The 22,382-nt window shown below is 45.2% G+C and overlaps 1 protein-coding gene across 1 annotated transcript; it reads right to left on the minus strand.

The window, feature by feature from the left end:
* Positions 1-406: 406 nt before the first annotated feature.
* Positions 407-21,321, minus strand: ARL13A (ADP ribosylation factor like GTPase 13A). The gene is made up of 9 exons (XM_056859789.1): positions 21,242-21,321; positions 15,309-15,379; positions 13,633-13,873; positions 10,905-11,010; positions 10,032-10,237; positions 9,085-9,178; positions 7,638-7,851; positions 2,503-2,601; positions 407-483 (listed from the first exon to the last, which is right to left on the minus strand). Exons 1-9 carry the CDS (start codon positions 21,298-21,300, stop codon positions 407-409), a joined length of 1,167 nt encoding a protein of 388 aa, XP_056715767.1. The 5' UTR covers positions 21,301-21,321.
* Positions 21,322-22,382: the final 1,061 nt, after the last annotated feature.

Raw genomic sequence — 22,382 nt, forward strand, 5'->3', positions numbered from 1 at the left:
CATTTGGGCACGACGTGAAGGTAGGGCTGCTAAAAGGGTGCCTACCTGGTCAGTGCCACTGGGATTCAAAGGAGAAAATTGTTTCTAAGCATCCAAACCGCTGGTCCTTTTTTCAAGCAAATCCCCCCCCCCAAAAAAAAACACCTCTCCTGAGGATGAGGCTGCAAATCTTCCCTGAATTCTGGTGGTGCGGAAGGAGAATCCTCTGTCCTCTTTTAGAGATCTCTGTCCCTCTTTTAGAGATTTGCTTCGAGGCATCCTCCTGCCTGCTGTACACCAACATCTCCCTTCGGAATGCCACGCGACGTTTTGGTACACCTTGGTATCAGGTGCTCGGTCTCCACTGCAGTTCCTTCAGCTCTGCTGGTACCAGTTTGAGACTTCTGCCCTCGGGTGATTGACTGGATCAGGCAACGGTCGTCGAGCGTTTCTTCTGTTCTTCCTGTTGCATTTTCAGAGCCAGCATGGCTCTCCGATATAATTCTGGGGAACACAAGCACACAGCTGATGTCTGTGCTGTCATAGGTACAATGGGAAAAATATAAACCCTTGCATAGTCATCTCTAAGGAAGCAATATGGTTTCACTGAATAAATTAATGTCCACTTAGAAGAACAAAAAGAAGGAGAGTGGGTTTTTATATGCTGACTTTCTCCACCACTTAAGGAAGACTCAGACTGGCTTGCAATCACCTTCCCCTCCCCACAACAGATACCCTGTGAGGTAGGTGGGGTTGAGAGAGCTCTAAGAGAACTGTGACTGGCCCAAGCTCACCCTGCTGGCTTTGTGTGTAGGAGTGAGGAAACAAATCCAGTTCACCAGATTAGCCTCTGCCGCTCATGTGGAGGAGTGGGGAATCAAACCTGGCTCTCCAGATCAGAGTCCACTGCTCCAAACCACCGCTCTTAACCACTATACCACGCTGGCTCATTTAAAGGGGTGGGGACTTGATTTGAGCTTGGAGACCACTGGTGCATAGATTCCCAACATGACAGTGTGGGTCCAGCAAGCAACAAACCTCAGGTAAAACTCTCATGCATACATTATCCATGTGTGAGCAAGACTTTCGGACGGTAAGCTTCTGGAAGGGCTTCCATAGATATATGCTTGCCTTTTTTTGGTCTTTGTGCAGGAAGAGGAAAGAACAACGGCACCCAGCTGGCTTCGTGTGCAGGAGTGGGGAAACAAATCCAGTTCACCAGATTAGCCTCCACTACTCGTGTGGAGGAGTGGGGAATCAAACCCAGTTCTCCAGTTCAGAGTCCACTGCTCCAAACTGCCGCTCTTAACCTCTACACCACACTGGCACTACACTACTTACTGCATATTCCTGATAGCCTTGCCTGTTTCTTTTCTGGAAGAGATTAGCGTTGCTGTTGGCTTGAGGAAGGAGGCATGGTTGCATGAAAAGGAACTAAACAGATGCAGCTTTCCCCATTCTGAGGATGTCACAATGAGGAAACGGCTCTTGCCTGCTGTTACAGAGCATGTGAGTGCATGCACACACACCCGTGTTCTTAAAGTGGCAATGCTACTGTCTCATCGTGGTGGCAAAATCACTGGGCTTGATGTATGTTTGTATTTGGCTCAATAAAAGCCATACAATATGAAGGTTTTTGTGTTCTACAAAACCCTAATGCAGGATCAAAAACAACAGCCCTGCCAGATTAGACTACAGTCCCATCTCATACGTCATCCAGCCTGCTGCTTCAAAGAAGTGCAGAAGCAGGGCATGAAGGCAACAGCTCTCCCTGGCTCTCCAGCAACTGATACTCAGTGATATACTGCCTCTAAAAATGGAGGTTCCATTTAGCTACTAGGGTTCACAGGTATAGATCTGTTACATTTTAATCCCTCCCTTCCTCCGAGGAGTTCTGTGCTGCATATGTGGTTCCTCTGTTTTATCCTCAAAATAATTGGGTTAGGTAGGTTCCACTGAGAGAGAGTGGCTGGCCCAAAGTTATCCCATAAGTGTCCTTCCTCAATGGGGATTTGAACTCAGGTCTCCTACTCTATGTGTATATGTGTGTTAAGTGCCATCGAATCGCTTCCGACTTAAGGCGACCCTATGAATTAATGTCCTCCAAAATGTCCTATCGTTAACAGCCTTGCTCAGGTCTTGCAGACTGAGGATTGTGGCTTCCTTTATAGTGTCAATCCATATCATGTTGGGTCTTCCTCTTTTTCAGCACTCTATACTGCACATATAATATTCTTTATGTATTTGTCTACCCCACCCCCCGCAAGCCATCCAACTACATCTTATGGTAGCCAATTATCTAAGTAAACAATGTGTTGAATGAAATAGTCCTGTATCTATCATCAATAGATTTCATGGGGCGACCCTCAATTTTAGCATTATGGGGGAGATGGAACAAGCCCTCTCTATTCCTTTTTGTCCATACCATGTGTAATTTATAAACCTCTCACAATAAGGATGTAGGAAATTATTGGTATACAGAGTATCATGCAAAGATTGCAGCGCCCCAACCACCTTTCCTACCAAAAGTGGTCGACAGGGGCTCATTTGGTCGTGTCTCTGTTCGCTCTTGGATTTTGATTTTATTTTTCAGTATTTTATTTTTCTTCTTTGTGTTCTGTCCTGAAAGAACAGAAATGAACAAAGTAAGGTTTCATCATGTGGCTAGTTAGGACATTTTCAAAATTAAAAAAAAATTAAAATCCGAGAAACAATTTATTGTATTTATAAAATTTATACCCCACCTTTCTGCCCTCATCAGGGCCACTAAGGCAGCGAACAGATTAAAAACGCAGTGAAATCACAAAACATTCAAATCAACCCAAAGAAACCCCACATCACTGACACAATGAAAAGCAGAGCTAAAATACACATACAAAAACATGTGTGCATGTAAAATGCCGTCAAGTCACAGCCGGTTTATGTCAACCCACTAGAGTTTTCAAGGCAAGAGACCAACAGATGTGGTTTGCCATTGCCTGCCTCTGCATTGGACCCTGGTATTCCTTGGAGGTCTCCCATCCAAGTACTAGCCAGGACCAACCCTGCTTAGCCTCTGAGATGATATCTGATGAGATCGGCTAGCCTGGGCCATCCAGGTCAGTGCATACAAAAACATAACAACAATTAAAACATAGGACAGGAAGGTGGGATCACCGAGGGAATGCCAAACTAAACAAAAAAGAGTTCACGCACTGACGGAAGATGGCAACAGAAGAGGACAGATGAGTCTCCTTGGGGAGAGAGTTTCAGATTGGGAGCCAGCATAGATGGGCCAAGACTGGAGTGATTATCGACCCTACGACCCACTCCAGTCAACATCCTGGCTGCAGCATTCTATTTTATATTTTCGACTTATATCCCGCCCCTGCCCCCCGCTTAAGCGAAGCTCTGGGCAGCTAACAACAATCAATTAAAACAGAATATATACTATAAAATCCCAATATACAATTTAAAACCAGACAGCAATCAACAATAGAAGGTGCACTAAGGCAAGGGGAGTATAGAGGGGCAGCATCTGTCTGGTGGCCGGTATACTTGGCAGAGCGTACGCCCCCAAGTCCTCAACCATATGCCCGGCAGAACAACTCCATCTTGCAGCTCCTGCAGAACTGGGAGAGTTCCCGCAGGGCCCTTGTCTCCTCCAACAGAATTCCACCAGGCTGAGGCCACGACTGAAAAGGCCCTGGCCAAGGATAATGGACTGCTCTTGGACCAGGGACCTCCAGTAGATTTCGGGAGTTAGAGCACAGCATCCTTGGGGGGACACAGTGGGAGAGGCGGTCCTGTAGGTATGAGGGGAGGGTTGTCAGTGCCAGGTGGGGAAATACCTGGAGATTTTGGGGGACGGAGCCTGATGGGGAGGGGTTTGGGGAGGGGGAGGGACTTCAATTCCGTAGAGTCCAATTGCCAAAGCGGCCATTTTCTCCAGGTGAACTGATTTCTATCGGCTGGAGATCAGTTATAATAGCAGGAGATCGCCAGCTAGTACCTGGAGGTTGCAATCAAAAAGCAGCATGTAGACTCAATTAAATGCAGTAAATTTTTACTATAATCACAAGTGAGGCAAGGCAAAAAAATCCTACTATCTAAATCCTATAATCTAAATCCTAACTCTAAAGATCAATGCACAAACTCGAACTGTACAGTAATGCAATGACAAAATCCGAAAGTACCCTCATAGGGACAATCACAATGTACAGAGACTGCAAAGTCCTTTAAGAGTGTCTAATGTCGGGTCTGATATTGCCCAAGATAGGTCGTCTCTCGTATCCTGTGGAAAGAAGATACCAACAAGGAAAGGCGTAGCCCAGAAGTCACGGCAAGGCGCAGCCCAGCAAAGGACGCCACCTCCGGATCAGTGAGCGTTTCGCCAAATTCGGCTTCTTCAGCAAATATTATTTCTTTGATTGTGTCTAAGCGAATTTGCTTGTTCTTTATGTGTTCGTGGGTATAACAACCTCTGTAAATAAACATATACAGCTAACTAGTATTGTCCTAAGTACAAAAATATCTCCTTTCAACAACAGTCTATTTTTTATTTTTTACAAAATAAATGGAATCTCATGCGCACCACAATGACGGAAGACCATCACACTTCTCTGAGTTTCTGGTTCTTTAGTGAAACACTTACATAACTGAATTGATGATATCCCTTCTGTTTTAACCATGATTAGAAAGTGGCCAGCTGTGTCTTATTAGTACATGGCTAGAGTCATGAGGGATAGGAGTAAATGGCTAAGGCACTATCTATGAAAGAAAAAACTGTTCTCAAACAAATTAACCCAAGAAACAAGAAAAATCAAAATCAGTATTTAAATCAGCGGGTGCTAACGTCTTAAAGAGAAAGATGTATTTCATTTCCTGCCTCAGAAGTATTTTTCTGATGTCTTGATGAAAATAAGAACGAGGTTTGTATTGCCAAATGACAAAAAAGAGTACGTCATTATCCATATGTCATTTTTTAAGGAAGTGCTCCGTGAGAGGCGCTTCTAAGACTTTAGCGCGTATCCGAGCTCTATGTTCACCAATAGGCAATTTAATTTGTCTGCTGGTAGAGCCGATGTATATCAAAGAATACGGGCAAATAATTGCGTAAACAACATTTTGAGAAGAACAATTAGTAAAATTTCTTAGTTGGAATTTGAAATTGAATGAAGGTGAACTTACTTCCTTAACCTGCAAGCTAAACGGATACATTGCGCATGCGCCGCATTTGTAATGGCCGGGTGCATTAACTCCTTGTTAAGTCAGTTTTTACTAACTGACTTTACTTTCTCCAATAAGTCAGTTTTTACTAAAGAATTCCTCAAGGAGTCTGTTTTTCTCAGACCGAACATAGAAAAATTTTCACATCCAGGCACATTCCTCAGTATGTGCCAGTGGAGGTATATAATCCGCTTAATGTCATGAGTAAGATGACTAAATTGTAAGGATCCAAAGATCCGAGATTGTGAGTGGTGTGTGTTTGTTCTGGTCTATAGGAGAGTAGCCCGGTCTCTTTCGGCAAATCTGTTAAATGCCTGTTGTACCACTGTTATGATTGTCCCTATGACAAAACTTTCGGATTTTGTCATTGCATTACTGTACAGTTAGAGTTTGTGCATTGATATTTAGAGTTAGGATTTAGATTGTAGGATTTAGATAGTAGGATTTTTTGCCTTGCCTCACTTGTGATTATAGTAACAATTTACTGCATTTAATTGAGCCTACACACTGTATTTTGATTGCAGGTTATTGTTGTTATCTAGTATCTGGAGGTTGGCAACCCTAAATGAGGGTCCCAGACCATTCTGAGCTTTAAAGGTTAAAACCAGCACTTTGAACCTAATCCAGAAGCCAACCTGCAGCCAGTGCAGCTGCCGGAGTACAGGTTGAAAGGCTCTCCAAGGGGTCCTAGTTAGGACCCGCACAGCAGCATTCTACCCTGACACTTCCGAAGCAGTCCCAAGGGCAGCCCTATGTACAGCGGGTTACAATAATCCAGTCTAGAGGTGACTGTTGCATGGATCACTGTGGCCAAGTCAGCACAAGACAGGTAGGGAGACAGTTGTCAAGCACAGCAGAGATGGTAAAATGCCATTTTAATTACTAACAAAATCTGCTTCTCCATGGTTGGTGAGGCATCTAAAAACGACACCCAAACTCCTGACGGAAGCAGAAGGTGTTAATTGCAACCCATCAAGAGGTGGGAGTTGAAGTCCCTGTCCTAGTCTGGACTGAGGTGGTGTAGTGGTTAAGGAGTCAGACTAGGATCTAGGGGAACTCAGGTTCAGATCTCCGCTCTGCCATGGAAACTTGCTGGGTGACCTTGGGCCAGTTACACACTCTCAGCCTCGAACCTGGCAAGTATTTGAATGGGAGAACTCCAAGGAATAAGAACATAAGAAAAGCCATGCCGGATCAGACCAAAGTGATCAAGTCCAGCAGTCTGTTCACACAGTGGCCAACCAGGTGCCTCCAGGAAGTCCACAAACAAGATAACTGCAGCAGCAGCATCCTGCCTGTGTTCCACAGCACCTCATATAACAGGCATGCTCCTCTGATCCTGGAGAGAAGAGGTACGCATCATGACTAGTATTCATTTTGACTAGTAGCCATGGACTGCCCTCTCCTCCATGAACATATCCACTCCCCTCTTAAAGCCTTCCAAGGTGACAGCCATCACCACATCCTGGGGCAGGGAGTTCCACAATTTAACTATGCGCTGTGTGAAGAAATCCTTTTATCAGTGTTGAATCTGTCACCCTCCAGCTTCAGCAGATGACCACGTGTTCTGGTATTATGAGGGGGGAATTCTGGGATTCTCTTGGAGGCAGGCAATGGCAAAGCTCCTCTGAACGTCTCTTGCCTTGAAAACCCTACAGGGTTGTCATAAGTTGGCTGTGAATTAATGTAAAAAAAAACACAACCTTAACAAACAGGATGCTGGACTAAGCTCTGCTTCGGCAGGGCTCTTCTTATGTCCTAGTACTGCTGCCTTCACTTTTGAACAAAGTTGTGGCTCCTTACAAATGGCTGCAGCACATGTAGAAAAGACCTTGGAGTAAGAATCCTGTTCCCCTCAGTATCACTGCTGCTATATATGCTTTCATAGAGTCATAGAATCATAGAGTTGGACCACCAGGGTCATCTAGTCCAACCCCCTGCACAATGCAGGAATTTCATAACTACCTCCCACACACACCCCCAGTGACTCCTACTCCATGCCCAGAAGATGGCCAAGATGCCCTCCCTCTCATGAACAACCTCTCATGAACTGCCTAAGGTCATAGAATCAGCATTGCTGACAGATGGCCATCTAGTCTGTTCCACTGAGTAACCGCTCAAACTGTTAAAAAATTCTTCCTAATGTCTAGATGGAAATTCTTCTGATTTAATTTTAACCCATTGGTTTTGGTCCGTCCTTCTGGGGCAACAGAAAACAACTCAGCACCCTCCTCTACTTGAAGATGGTTATCATGTCCCCTCTCAGCCTTCTCCTCTTCAGGCTAAATACACCCAGCTCCTTCAACCTTTCCTCATAGGACTTGGTCTCCAGACGCCTCACCATCTTTGTTGCCCTCCTCTGGACACGTTCCAGCTTGTCTACATCCTTCTTAAATTGTGGTGCCCAAAACTGAACACAATACGGTTTGTTAACATTGGTTCATATTTACCTGCTGTTGGAGATGTTTCCCGGATTCTGGGATTCTCTTGGGCAACCCTGTTGTTCTGGATGAGGCCGCCGATGGCTCCACCTTTGCTCCCACTTGCTGCTATTTTCCCCTTGTCGTCTCTGGCCAACGTGCTGCTCGACTGCACTGAAACTTTCTTCTTCATCTTGAGCTTTACTTTCTTCTTCTTCTTCGGTGCCGTTGTTATGTCCTCCTCCTGCACATAGACCAAGGAAGGGCAAGCATATATCTATGGAAGCCCTTTCAGAAGCTTACTGTCCTAAAGATCTTGCTCACACTTGGTTCCTGCAGTAATATCCCACAATATACCAGGTGGCCCTCTTGAGCATCACCAACAACAAAGGGAAAAAACATAACCCTAAAAACAACAGAATTAAGTACCCAAAGGTCAAGAAAAAAATCAGCATTCAAGGCCAAAGATTATACAATATTATATCAGTACAAAATATGTATATATTTATTACAGGCTAAAATCAATAACATATATAAGGCCCTGCAATAGCCTGCCAAACCAACATATTCCTGTAAACATACAATACAAATGGACATACGATCACAGAATTAGACTTTGACCAAAGTCTAATTTGGTGTTTTGGCCAAATGGCCTTCTTCAGTGGTCAAAACAATCACAGTTCCAGACTACACGTGCATGTGACTTTCTAAAAATCTTTATGACGGTAGGTACACAATGTTATTGATATATATGTTATTGATTTTAGCCTGTAATAAATATATACATTTTTTTTACTGATATAATTTTTACATTGTATAATCTCTGGCCTTGAATGTTGATTTTTTTCTTGACCTTTGGGTACTTAATTTGGCCCTCTTGAACATGCCTGGACAACAGCTTCCTATACTTTGGGCTGGGCACTACCTCCTTCCAGGAAAAGATGGCCAACCCAGGACACTTTTACTTACTCCATTTATACCCCACTTTTCTCCCCAATGGGGACCCAAAGTGGCTTACATCATTCCCCACTCCTCCGCGGAGGAGGGTCGAGGAAATGAAGCGTCTTCAACAAGTTTGCACCTCGGAAAAGCTGTCAATGAAATGGTGATTTCTAATAATTCACCCCAAAAGTGTTTGCAGATAACACGTCGATTAAACTTTTGCAAAATGGTTCCGGCATCAAACGGAGGGGAAATGGTGCAGACACAAGGGAATGAAACGTTTCACTAAGCGTTGTAAAAACTTGGTGCGGTAACGGCCTGAGCTTGGCCCCATAATTCTAGCAGGTTCTGACCAAAAGACCTTCCCTAAATTACTCCCCGTTTCACGTCGATGGTCACTCCTGTTACTGGACATGTGACATGACCAGTGCAACCCACGAGACACCCAGAGAGCCCTGTTAGTGGGCTTTTGCCCTGCAACTCACAACCATTACAACACCAATAGGCAAGCGTTCTGCAGAAAGGAGCAGGTTACCTGTGAAACAATGTTCTGGGAGTTCTTTGTTGGTTTGCTTTCCTCTGTCCTGGCATTTTGTGCTTGGGAGCTCTCCCTTTTGGCTGGTGGCTCCCTAAAGAATAGGAGGCAGATGTAAGAAATTAGCTATAACTGCAAGACATCGTAAATACTAGCTCTCCTCCTCCCACAGCCTGGGACTTAGGTTAGGTTAGCAACGGTGCTAAGCTCAAGCTCTGCTGTCCTCTACAGTGTCTTGGGAGTCATGAATGCAAAGTATCAATGCGGGGAAAGAACTAGTTCTGAGAGCACTAGGCTGAGGGACGTGATATATACATTGTGCTGGAGCTAAGCTGGCAGGGGCCTGGTCCATACAGTTCTATGGGGTCCATGATGGAAGAAAGGCAGGAAATAAGTGTAATAGCAAAACCTGTCCTCAAATCCCCACTCACTCAAGTAGCCTCTAGGGCAACTCCTTCTCAGCCTCAGTTGACCGCCTATAAAATAAGTTTTGCAGGAGTGTGAAGAAGACGAGAATCACAACACCCATGCTGCAATGTAGCAATAAAGCATTGTTAGGATGTTAACTCCCCTAGGGTTGCCAGGCCATGGCAAGTGGCAATGGGGGGAGGGATGTGGAGGAGGGGTCATTGTGCATTGTGACATCACTTCCAGGGAAAAACCAAGAAGTGATGTAGGGTAGGGTAACTAGGAATATCCAGCGATTCCTAGAGCTACCATACATCACTGCTGGGTCCCCTCTGGAAATTATATTACATATACAACACCAATGTATTTTTTAAAAAATCTTTTTTCTCAGTGTTGGGCAACATGGGCTTCTGGCAGAAGGTCTTCCACCATAGCGGGCCCTACTTCCTTCTCTGCCTAATTCCTACTCAACCAAGCTACACGCTTGTTTGTGGCTAATGAAGCCATTCCAAAGTCAAGGAAGCAGGAGGAAGGAGAACCTGTCTTCCCGGGTCTTGCTCCGGGGTCTCCGTGCCTTCCGGGATATGTCCCGCTCCATTAACGCTTGTGGTTCAAGGCCGTCTTCCTGGATGCGGTCACACAGGGCCCCATAGTTGAGGGCAATGGTGCGCAAGAGCCAGTGAAGCCCTTGAACGATGGTCCAGGACTGAGACTTGTGAAGCCTTTTAGTGGCTGAACAGGGTTCCTGCAAGATGATACAGATGACAGCTTGGATTAAAACCCACAGGATCAAGATAAAAACAAGCCCAAAAAAAAAAGAGTTTGGGACATAGAATGGAGGCTTTAAGGGCCAATGCTTCTTGGCCATTTTTGTTGGGGATTTTAAAAGATAAGGAAAAGGAAAAAACTAGGGAAATGAAAGAGTGAACAAGAGAGCAGACGAAAGCTACGCTGAAGGCCAACCCACATATGATGGTGGGGATCACGCTGGCTCTCCAATTTCATTTGGCATGGGTGGAAAGAATTAGAATGGGGCAGGCAATTGGATTAGCAGCAGGAAAGCAGAAGAAACATTGCCATAAAGCCACATGATAATGACCGAAAGGATGGCAGCGATTCAGAGGAGACTGTCTCTGTTCCTTCTGAACAGCCAGTATGGTTTAGTGGTTAGAGTGCTGAATCGCCCCTCTGCCAAGGAAACGTACTGGGTGACCATGGGTCAGTCACTCACTCACTCTTTGCTTAATCTGCCAATCAGGGTTTTTGTTGTGAAGATAAAAATGGAGGACGGGAGAATGACGCAAACCATTTTGGGACCCCATTGGGGAGAAAGGTGGGGCATAAAGGAAGTAACGAAGGAGAACTTGGAGAGGCATTGCCAATACGATCGAAGAGGGTTGTCCCATGCTTACAATGCGACACAGCGACTTGCTTTCGTTCACAAGCTTCTCCAGAGACAGGCACTCGATGATCTCGCAGGGCAAGAGAGCGTCCAACTTGTCCTGTTTGTTTGCAAGCCTTGAAACACCCACACAGAAACACCACACAGAAATCAAAAGACATTAGCAAACAACACCATTAGCAAACAACTCAAATACTGGTGTCTATTCACTCTCTGGCCACACAATATGGAGAAGGCAACAGATCTTCAAGGAGCCCCTTGTCCCATATGTGCTTCCCAGAAAAACAGCACCCTCCTGGGGCAATTCTGGGTCAGGAAGATGGTGTCAGGGAATGATGCAGAGCCCTTCTCCCCCAATGCCAGGGTTAGGGTTGTTAGCTCTTAGTTGGGAAATTATCACACACACACAAATAATCTCATGATCAAATCTCAGAATCTAAGCAGGGTTGGTTCTTAGATGGGAGACCAGACCACCATAGAAGACTCTGCAGGGGAAGACAATGGTAATCCACCTCTGCTTCTCACTTGCCTTGAAAATCTAGGGTTACCAGCTCCAGGTTGGGAAATACCTGAATATTTTGGGGGTAGAGCCTGAGGAGGGCGGGGTTTGGAGAGGGGAGGGACTTCAATGCCATAGAGTCCAATTGCCAAAGCGGCCATTTTCTCCAGGTGAACTGATCTCTATCAGCTGGAGATCAGTTGTAATAGCAGGAGATCTCCAGCTAGTATCTGGAGGTGGGCAACCCTAGCCAGGGTCCTGATCTGAATAGGGTCCTGAAGTGTTTGGGAAAGTTAAGTTCCCTATGCTGCTGTGTGGCTGTGGGGAATATGAGTTGGAGTGGTGTGGAGGAGAACCCCAACCTAGTTTGTGGAGCGACATCTCATGGAGTTCACGTCTCAGTGCTTATCTTACCAAGGCCTGTCTCCAAGTACTAAGAGCAGGGTCCTCTCTCTCTTAGAAGGGAACCCATTCTTTGGAACCCCATGCCTAAAAGTCAGTCCTCGGCCCTGTCATTCAGGCCTGTAGTTAAACCCATTTGTTTGGAAAGAAATTCCAGAGGGGACAGCTGTACTAATCTATTGCAGCAGAAAAACAAACAGGAGTCTTCGGACACCTTAAAGCCTCACAATTTTTTATTGGAACCTAAGAATTCACGGTCTGTTGCATCCAAGGAATAGGTCTCTAGTACACTAATGCTTATCCTAGAATAAAGTGTCACAAGTCTTTTTTGTTTGGTAAGAATTTTGGTTAGGTATTTAATGTTGCTGACTTCTTGATACCGAGTTTGATGTCGGTGCTGCTCAAGATCACCTTTTTTGGTGATTTCAGTTTTGATTTTTGTTATTTTTTGACAATACAATGTTTTACTGTAAATTGGCTTTGTGGGGCAGGTCTAGATGGGAAAGAGGGGTGAAAATTGAGCAAGTGTAGAAATACATCATAGAATATCTATCTATGGAAGACAATGGGCTTAGCAGGGACACTTTTCCTGCTCCAGAAGGGCTGCTGTTTTAAGTCCCGATTGTGATGCCCTTGTGCATGACAGCCCATCCATGATCCAGTGAAACGGGTCTACTCTGAGCAACTCTGCTACCTCTCGATTGAGGACACAAAGAGATGTAAACAAGGTGAAAGTGAGCAGATACAGGAGGGGCTTGGAGCTACTGGTAAGAAAGTGGCCCTTCCCCTATCTTCTGCTTCGATCACCCTAACAGAGAGAGTACCAGTGAAACGTAAATTACTTTCAGCTCTGGATGTGATGAAGATCCCAGATCACTGTCAGTCTGTTAAAGGTAAATTGTACAGCCACAATTCAGATCCAGGATCATACACGAAGAAAAGGAGGGGATTAAATTTTATAACACTTACTTTCACTAATTAAAAGCAGGCTACCAACATCTTTATTAGCATTTTAAAGGGTATGTGTGAGTTTTTAAAGCCTGGTGAGAGCCCGCGTTGTGTAGTGTAGAGTGGCAGACTCTAATTTGGAGAACCGGGTTTGATACCCCTCTTCTCCACATGAATCTAATCTGGAGAACTGGGTCTGATTCCACATGAAGCCTGCTAGGTGATCTTGGGCTAGTCACAGTTCTCTCAGGACTCTCTTAGCCCCACCTACCTCACAAGGTGTCTGCTGAGGGGAGGGGAAGGGAAGGCGATTGTAAGCTGCGTTGAGACTCCTTAAAGGTAGAGAAAAGTGGGGTATAAAAAAGCCAAATTTTCTTCTCTTCTTCTAAAGAATAGGTCTCCCCACTCCCCAAATAAAACACAATTAACAGGGTAAGGAGAATGGTTTTCATTAGCAAAACTGAGCAGGGGTTGAAGGGTTAATAAATCCACACTCCCCTTTTTGCACGATTACAATCAGATCAGAGGTGGGCCTGCGTACACAATTTATTTTGTAGGGACTGATGGAGATCCATGATCTCCAACATGTTCCTTTGTGGCCTGAATATCAAACTGCATATCACATGGGAGGTCTACGATTCAAACCACCAAACATTTTTTTTTCTTAAATATTAAAAAGCAACCAGGGTGGAGGTGGGAATTCAGACCAGGGCTGTAGAACAGAGGACAAGGGGCTTAAATATCCCCTCCTGCCACACTGTTTCCCCAAGAGGTCCTTGAAAAGAAGAGAATCCTCTGCTTTAGGCCCTTCTTCCCAATTTCTCCATTTACACCCCCAACGTTCATCCAAAGGGGACACAGGGAGAAATTAAGATGCAAAGAGACTCACAATAGCAGGGGCTTTCCTGAAACCTTAGGGTGCCCCAAGACACGGACGAGGGTCTTCTTGACCTCATCCATCTGTGCCACGTCGCCCGAGTCGAGCACAAAGATTATCCCATGAGCTTTGCTGTAGTGGTTCCTCCAGGTTCGCTGCCCCCCAGCGGGGTCGACGAGAGATACCTCAAACCTGCCCACTCTGAGCTCTGTCTGGTTGGGCTTCGAGGTGGGGAGAACTTCACAGGAGAGTACTGCACAGGGAAGATGGAAAGACCAGATGCAAACCAGTCATCAGTCCCACCTACATAGACAGGGACTGCACATCAGAAGTTTCCCCCTAATTTCTTGCAGGCTTGTAGCAGAGAGCGTTGTAAAGCTTGTTTCATAAACTGTGGCTGGTATGTCAGATTTAGGCCTTTTATGCATGGCTGTTTAATCGTGGTCTCACACATATACACGCCCAATGCTACAGGGCTTTGCTTGGATTATGCATGCCTTTTTCGACCGTCAGAGGTTGCCTTGCTCTCCCCGTGCATTTCCACACGTTTTGCCTGCGTTTTCTGAATGCTGGCTGAAACAGCATCTAGAAAACATGGGCAAAATGCACGGGGAGAGTGAGGCGACCACTGACGGTCAGAAAAGGCATGCATAATCCAAGCAAAGCCCCGAAGCAGTCAAGCGGGTGACCGCAAGAGAAACAGTCTTGAATAGCAGGGCTTTAATGGCAGAAAGATCCGAATCCCAAAACTAGTAATGCAAACCTTCTTTGTAGTGGCCCCAAACATACAGAACTCTTTCCCTAGGAAAGGTTAACCTTGCCTCTGTCTTGCTGACTTCTGAATATCAATTTAAGACAATTCTCTTCCAGGGGGATTTTGATGTCAACAACATTTTCCAAATGAGGTTATTTTGCCAGCTATTACTTTTTTTAAAAATGGCTGTTTTTATATGAAATTTGGTGCATTTGTTCTCTGCATTTTTGTTACTCTGCTTTACTGCTGTTGTTAGCTTTGGGCATAGATTACTGACAGAGCACCTGCCTTGCACCCCTTCTCAGGTTCAATTCCCACCATCTCCAGTGAAAAGATCAGGGAGTAGGTAACAGGAAAGATCTCTGCCTGAGACCCTGGAGAACTGCTGCCAGTCAGAATAGACCAGACTGTCCTTGATAGACTAAGGGTCTGGCTTAGTATGTGTAATCTTCACACGCTTGAACTAGGGTTGCCAGGCCCCTCTTTGGCACCGGTGGGAGATTTCTGGGGTGGAGACTGAGGAGGGTGGGGTTTGGGGAGGGACTTCAATGCCATAGATAGGGTTGCCAGGTCCCTCTTCGTAACCAGCGGGAGGCTTTTGGGGCGGAGCCTAAGGAGGGCAGGGTTTGGGGATGGGAGGGGCCTCAATGCCATAGAGTCCAATTGCCAAAGCGGTTATTTTCTCCAGGGGAACTGATCCCTATCGGCTGGAGATCAGTTGTAATAGCAGGAGATCTCCAGCTAGTACCTGGAGGTTGGCAACCCTAGCCATAGAGTTCAATTGCCAAACAGCCATTTTTCTCCAGGTGATCTGATCTTTATCGGCTGGAGATCAGTTGAATTAGCAGGAGATCTCCTGCTACTACCTGGCAGTTGGCAACCTTAGCTTGAACATAGATCAGAAAGACAGCCTATAAATTTATGAGCTACTTACCTCTCTGGATTTCTCTGACTAGGGAACTTTTCCCTGCTCCGTCTAGGCCAAGGACAAGGAGAGTCACTTTTCTGGTGAGGAGAAAGAAGAACATAACATTGCATTATGGTGCAGTCTGGAGCCGTGCTTTCTGCCCTACACAGCCTCCAGCATTGACAAGACAAAGACTGAAACACTAGGGAATAGAGTTATTACAAACAAATTCCCACACCAAAGATCACCACCTATGTCCTGCCCCGCCACTAAACATTGCTGAAGACTTTACTCCTATATAGGGTTGCCAGGTCCGTCTTTGCCACCGGCGGGAGGTTTTTGGGGCGAAGCCTGTGAAGGGCAGGGTTTGGGGAAGGGAAGGCACTTCAATACCATAGAGTCCAATTGCCAACGCAGCCATTTTCTCCAGGTGAACTGATCTCTTATCAGCTGGAGATCAGTTGTAACAGCAGGTAAACTCCAGCTAGTACAGAAAAGCTAGTCCCAAAGTGGCCATTTTCTCCAGGTGAACTGATCTCTATCGGCTGGAGAGAAGTTGTAATAGCAGGAGATCTCCAGCTAGTACCTGGTGGTTGGCAACCCTAGCCCCTGAACTACTTTTCCTTATGTTCTGACTGGTCAAAAAGAATGCATGTAGGGAGGAGAGAGAGGGATAACAGTGACAAGCTCAGTTAGGGTTGCCAGCTTCCAGGTGATGGCAGGAGATCTCCCGCTATTACAATTGACCTCCAGGTGACAGAGATCAATTCCCCTGGAGAAAATGGCCACTTTGGCAATTGGACTCTATGGCATTGAAGTCCCCCCCTCCAAACCCCACCCTCCTTAGGCCCCACCCCCAAAATCTCCAGGTATTTCCCAACCTGGAGCAGGCAACCCTAAGTTCAGTCCTGATAGAGACCCTATAAACTTTCCATGTGTAAACTGGGATAGAGTTTTTCACTGGGTGCACAGAAGTGTTAAAAACAAGAAAGAAGATGAAGAAGAACAAGAAGAAAGAAGAAGAAGGGCTCCCAATCAGGTAAAGAGCACTTGCTGTCATAATCCCCCCCCCCGACATGTTCACTCCACTCAGCTGGAACATCTGAAGAGAACAATGAGCTAGAACCCACCCCCTCAGATTTCTTTGTGCAAAGAGGAAGCACTAAAATTACTCCTCACTGTCTGTTTGCACAAAGTGAAATCGACTGTACCCCCCACGATCTCTTCCCACATTTTATTTGACTATGCACCATCATATGGACTTACTTGAGAATATACACTAAGAAGATTGCATATTGCTTATTGTTGTTGCTTAGAGACTGCATCAAAATTGTTTGTAAATTCATGTATATAGTTCCTTAATGTTCTTGTTACGTTTTTCACACTTGTCTGTCACTTATATGTAAGCACCTAATAATAATTTGCTACCTTTGTACGCTCTTGTTTCTGTGCTAACCTCCAGGTGGTGGCTGGAGATCTCCCACTATTACAACTGATCTCCAGACAACAGAGATCAGTTCCCCTGGAGAAAGTGGCCGCTTTGGCAATTGGACTCTATGGCATTGAAGTCCCTCCCCTCTCCAAACCCCGCCCTCCTCAGGCTCTACCCCCAAAATATTCAGGTATTTCCCAACCTGGAGCTGGTAACCCTAGGTTTTCAAGGCAAGTGAGAAGCAGAGGTGGATTACCATTGTCTCCCCCTGCAGTCTTCTATGGTGGTCTGGTCTCCCACCTAAGAACCAACCCTGCTTAGATTCTGAGATCTGATCATGAGATTATTTGTGTGTGTGTGATACCTGCCATAAAATGTCAGCAATGCCCTTCCACTCTGTACATCGGACAACTAGGTCAGTCCTTATACAAAAGAATAAATGAAATCTGATATTAAAAACTGCAACACTCAGAAACCAGCAGGAGAATATTTTAATCTTCCAGGTCATTCCAATGCTGTCCTAAGAGTGGCGCAAAACATAGTGTATGGTATATCTTTCAATACCATTTCAAAACTAAATCAAAGGAACCATCTGTTATACATTCCATTGGTCCATATGCACTCTGCGATACTGTTAAAATCAAACTTCTATGCGCTGCTGCAGCCCTTGCGCTACGGCTTGTGCAAGCAGAGCTAAGTACCTTTTCTGTTCACACATGGCCTGTGGTCCCACCCAGCTCTTCCATTGTGACCAGCTGCTGGAAGCAATCTACTCCATGGTTTAAATTAATTAAAAAGACCATCTCAGAACCAAATATCTAGTTAACATCTCAATCCAAAAGCTAAGAATGGCTTTCACATCTCTACGCTATCAAACAATGCAAACTGCAATATTGGATGGACGATGTAATAAAGTACCACTAGCACAATGTATTTGCATTTGTGGTTCTGCTGTAGAGGATTTATCCCATTATATTTTAGCTTGTCCTCTTTATGCAATACCTAGGGGAAAATCCCTTCGTACCATATTAACAGGATTAAACTTGTTTCCTGATTCCAATAAATTAGTATTTTATTGTCAGATTCCGACTCATTTATCACTTACAGGCTGTCACTTTTCGCTCTAGCAGATAAGATAAGATCGAAACTAGGGCCAAAGAATGTAACAAGCCAGAACTGATGGCCAGCTAGGATATATTTTAATTATACTGTATTTTATCATAATTTATATGGCATCTTGTATTTTATCCTTTATCGTATAATTTTCTTGTTTTATAGTTTAATTTACTTTGTAACGGCCTTTGGCTATCTACAAATAAAAATGTTTACTTTACTAACTGCTGGAAGCTCATCTCTGCCTGCAGTACGTCTGGCTGCCAACTGTGAAGCATCCCTTTACTGCTGCTCCTGTAACATATATCAACCGCAGCACAGACATGCTATTGCTGCAGATCACAGATCAGAGGCGTAACCCCAGAGGCCGGTTGAAAAGCTGGCTACCCCCTAGCTGGAGGGATTCCTTTGCTCTGCAATAGCCTGTTGCACACTGCTGCCTGAAGAAAGGTGCGTTAGCAAAAGGATTGTCACAGGAAGGATTGTGGCGCGCTTCCTAAAACACAGCAAAAGGAAAGCAGGCACACCCTGCCATTTTTGAAAAAGCATCCTCCAAAGACGAGATAGGGACAATGTGTGAAGGAGGACGGGTATCAGAAAACAGGGGCAGCCCTTAGTGTATAAGGACAGCTGGTGAGTATGACAGAGAAGCTGCTATGTTGCCAAGGTGATTTTTGCGGGGCACAAGCCTGGCTAAAAGGGCACAATATACTGGAAACAGAAAGGAGGGAGGAGAGGAGGAGATTGCTTGGCAACAAACAGCCCGCTTCGGTTTGTAGTCTTAGCAACCTTTGTTCTGCAGCAAGCAAATAAAACCACAACTCAGTGGTCAGATAAGGCTGGGAGATGTGTACGGAGCCTCTCATTGCCCGCAGTGCTCCAAGTTCGCCAGGCTCTAAAAGCAGCCATTTTAAAACAGGTGTTGCAGGGTCTATCGGTGGCCTGAAAGCCCACATTCTCCAACCTTAGGGTTGCCAACTGCCAGGTAGTGCAGGATTCCTGCACTACCTTCCTTACCTTGGTACCGGCGCAGAGGTGTTTATTTTGGCTTGCTCAACTGCCAGGTAGTAGCAGGAGATCTCCTGCTAATTCAACTGATCTCCAGCCGATAGAGATCAGATCACCTGGAGAAAAATGGCCCCTTTGGCCATTGGACTCTATGGCATTGAAGTCCCTCCTCTCCCCAAACCCCGCCCTCCTCAGGCTCCGCCCCAGAAATCTCCCGCCGGTTGCGAAGAGGGACCTGGCAACCCTATCCAACCTCGAAACCTCACCTCCTGTTTCTCAAATTGCTGAGGGCTGGCTGTGGTTTAGTCTGCAGGGAGGAGGAGAATACTCCACACCGCTAGAGTTGCCAACAGGCCTGGAGAAACATGGCCTGCCCCTCCCGTAGAGGCGTAGTGTGTAGAAACATGAAGCTGAAGCTTTTCAATACAAAGAAGTAAATATCTCAGCAAACATCTTCTAATAAAGAGCCAGGATGGGTTTTTCCATCCAGCTAGGGTTGCCAACCTCCAGGTATTGCAAAAATAACAACCGCACTGTGGCTAAACTAAATTCTATGCAAATAATATATCAATCCTATATAGTACTATCATGAAGACTCTTAAGGACTCAGATATTAAATATACATTCCACAAATATGCAGATGTATTCACTTTTTATAACATATCACAATCCTAAGAAATAACCAGATCTCAAGGCATGAAATCACAAATAAAGAAAACACCACCAACATAGGGTGAATGTAACACACAATAAACCAGCGAAGATGTTAATAGTGATCAATTCCAGCACTTGTTAAAGTTGCAAAAAGGGAAGTCCGGCGTCTGTCCCTTTTCAAAGGAACTTTCTTCAGTCGCATGTAAGCACGTGATTTGGTGAAATTGACCAATTTTGGTGCCTCTCAATCTTCTGTTGAAATCCTGAACAAAATCTTCTTTGGCGCTTAATGCCCCAGTCATTTAAATGGAGATGCCTCCTAGCAGCCTTCTGTGCGTCAGCTATGCCTGAGCCCATTATGCTCTGCTGAGGTCCCTCCTTTCCTCAAACCCCACCTCCCAGGCTCCACCCCCAAATCTCCAGGAATTTCCCAATGCATAGTTGGCAACCCTAGATCCAGCACAGTACTCTAGGAGGACGGAATTCTTTCTAAAGACAGAAAGTGAACCTGTCTCATGCTCATCTGGATAATGCCGTTTTCAAGGAATGAGGGAAGGGACTCGGCAAAGGCATAGAATCAGCTTCTGCTGACATCTTCCAAATGGTGAAAGCTTCTAGAGCTGCCACCACCCAAAGTCACCTGGCTTCTAGATAACCACACAGCACTAGCCAGAAAATGTGCCTCTTCTTGGTTGCAGGGAACCAAAAGCTCTACCTTAGGGATTCTCATTAGTTGAGTTGTACTAGGGAGGGACAATCCTAACACAGTCACTGTAGTTAGTTCTAGTGTAAAACAGAACTGGTTTTTGAACTGTTTTCCCAATGCAAGGGATTTTTAACTAGCCAACTGTACAATTTTCAGTTCTGGTTTTGTGCAACACTGGCTTTTTTCTCTTTCTTGGAGCAGTTTTTCCACAGCTTTTCCCATCCCTGTTCTACCAGCCTTGGTTAAGAACTAATAGGGAGGTCCCGCTGTACAGGCAACAGAAACATTGTACTTAAACTTGCTTTTAGTGTGCAGCTGGTGCAGTTTTCACTGTATTTTTATGAGGATCTCAGAGGGGTTGCCAGGTCCCCCCTGGCCACTGGTGGGGGATGGGGGGCAGGTTTGCCATATCCAGACTGAGGAACTCCTGGAGATTTGGGGAGGGAGCCTGGGGAGGACAGGGACCTCAGAGGGGTACAATGCCATAGAGTCCACCCACCAAAGCATCCATTTTCTCCAGGGAACGTGATCTCTGTGTGTGTGTGTAAAGTGCCATCAAGTCGCAGCCGACTTATGGCGACCCCTTTTGGGGTTTTCATGGCAAGAGACTACCAGAGGTGGTTTGCCAGTGCCTTCCTCTGAATAGCAACCCTGGTGTTCCTTGGTGGTCTCCCATCCAAATACTAACCAGGGCTGACCCTGCTTAGCTTCTGAGATCTGAGAGATCAGGCTAGCCTGGGCCATCTCTGTAGTCTGGAGATAAATTGTTATTCCAGGGGATCATCAGGTTCCACTTGGAGGCTGGCATCCCTATAAGGTCTCCATAGGCAATGCAAGGCTTCACATGCCCTTAGAGGTTGTCCAGTGTGTTGCACGGGTCAGTGGGGGAGAAGGAGAGGGCTTGGAAGCCTCGGAAAATCTTTAAAAATCAAAATAAGGGTCCTCGAGTTGCTAACATTTGAGAACTGCTGCTTTAGCTGTATGTTACGCAGGGAATGTCAAAAGAAAAGGCATGGAGAAAAAACATAACACCTCCATGGAGTTTACCTCAGCGGCTCTTGAATTGCCTGCAGCCAAGACCAGCAGTAGGTGAGGAGGTGAAACATACTCTGGAAAACCACAGAACTTGGCTGTGTCTCGGTGCCTGAAGAAACATGAAAAGAAACAAGAAATCTGTGGTGGGTTTTTTTTTTTAATTAAAATTTCATTGGAGAACAACAATAACCATCAACAATAACAGCAACTAAAAGAAGCAGAAGAAAAAAAGGGGGACAATCGTCATGATTTAAAATACAACGTATCTAGAGCCACAATAAAATAACAACAGGATTCCTATGCTACAGCTTATTTCTTCGTCTTCATATTCATCCTTCCACCCTGACCGAGCACAGCGCAGTCCCCTTTCGCGCCCTTATTCACGTGGGATTTTATTTCAAAAAGGCAAGATAAAATCATAAAGTATTAATAATCATCAATACGTTTTCTCTGGCATCCGTAAGTGAGGAACACCGATTTCACCCTCGACTTTACAACTGCTAGCTTCGGTTTGCCACCAAGGATTCAGACTTGTTGTTTGGCAGGCGTAAGAGGTCTGAGAAGAGACAGAGGCTGTATTCAGACATCCACGAACAAACCACATTTTGTTTGTGAGTGAGCCGCAAATCCTCAGGCCCCCGGTGCTCCCTTCCATCTCCCCATCATGCCTGGAGCCCCATTTGAAAATCCCTGGCCATCGAAAACCACAAACTGAATCCTGGCTTTAGTAGAATCCCAGTTACAGAAGGGGAGATAAAATCAAAGCAAAACAAACCCACTTTTAGAAGATGATAGATGGAGGGGAGGACATCCCACTCGGGGGGAAAAATAGTTTGAAACACAGCAGGACAGAAATATGAAGAGATTTATTTTAAACAAGAGGTTTTTGTTTTCATTTGATGGCCAAATGCTATGCAAAGTGGTCTCCGTGATACAGGAAGCTGTTTTATGCAGGAAAAACAACGGAAGACAAAGGGGAACAAAGAAACTCAACCTAAAAGTCCGTGGAAACCAAAGGGGTTGAACTAAACACTATCTAATATAACAGCCAATAAATCTATTTTTATTATATATTGTGCACAATTACATTTAAAAACGCAGGGCCTAATATACGGACTTCCTAAAAACCACAAACAGTCTGGTGTAGTGGTTA

Source organism: Euleptes europaea, chromosome 13 (genome assembly GCF_029931775.1).
Source record: "Euleptes europaea isolate rEulEur1 chromosome 13, rEulEur1.hap1, whole genome shotgun sequence".
In the NCBI taxonomy this organism is placed as follows: domain Eukaryota; kingdom Metazoa; phylum Chordata; class Lepidosauria; order Squamata; family Sphaerodactylidae; genus Euleptes; species Euleptes europaea.

Bases quoted from the DNA above. Each gene is read 5' to 3' on its own strand.
- ARL13A (XM_056859789.1), bottom strand. From the start codon at position 21,300: ATGTTTCACCTCCTCACCTACTGCTGGTCTTGGCTGCAGGCAATTCAA. The intron at 15,380-21,241 runs GTAAACTCCATG...TCTCCTCACCAG, and splicing joins GCAATTCAAGAGCCGCTGAG to AAAAGTGACTCTCCTTGTCC. The intron at 7,852-9,084 runs GTAACCTGCTCC...GTCTATGTGCAG, and splicing joins CCCAGAACATTGTTTCACAG to GAGGAGGACATAACAACGGC.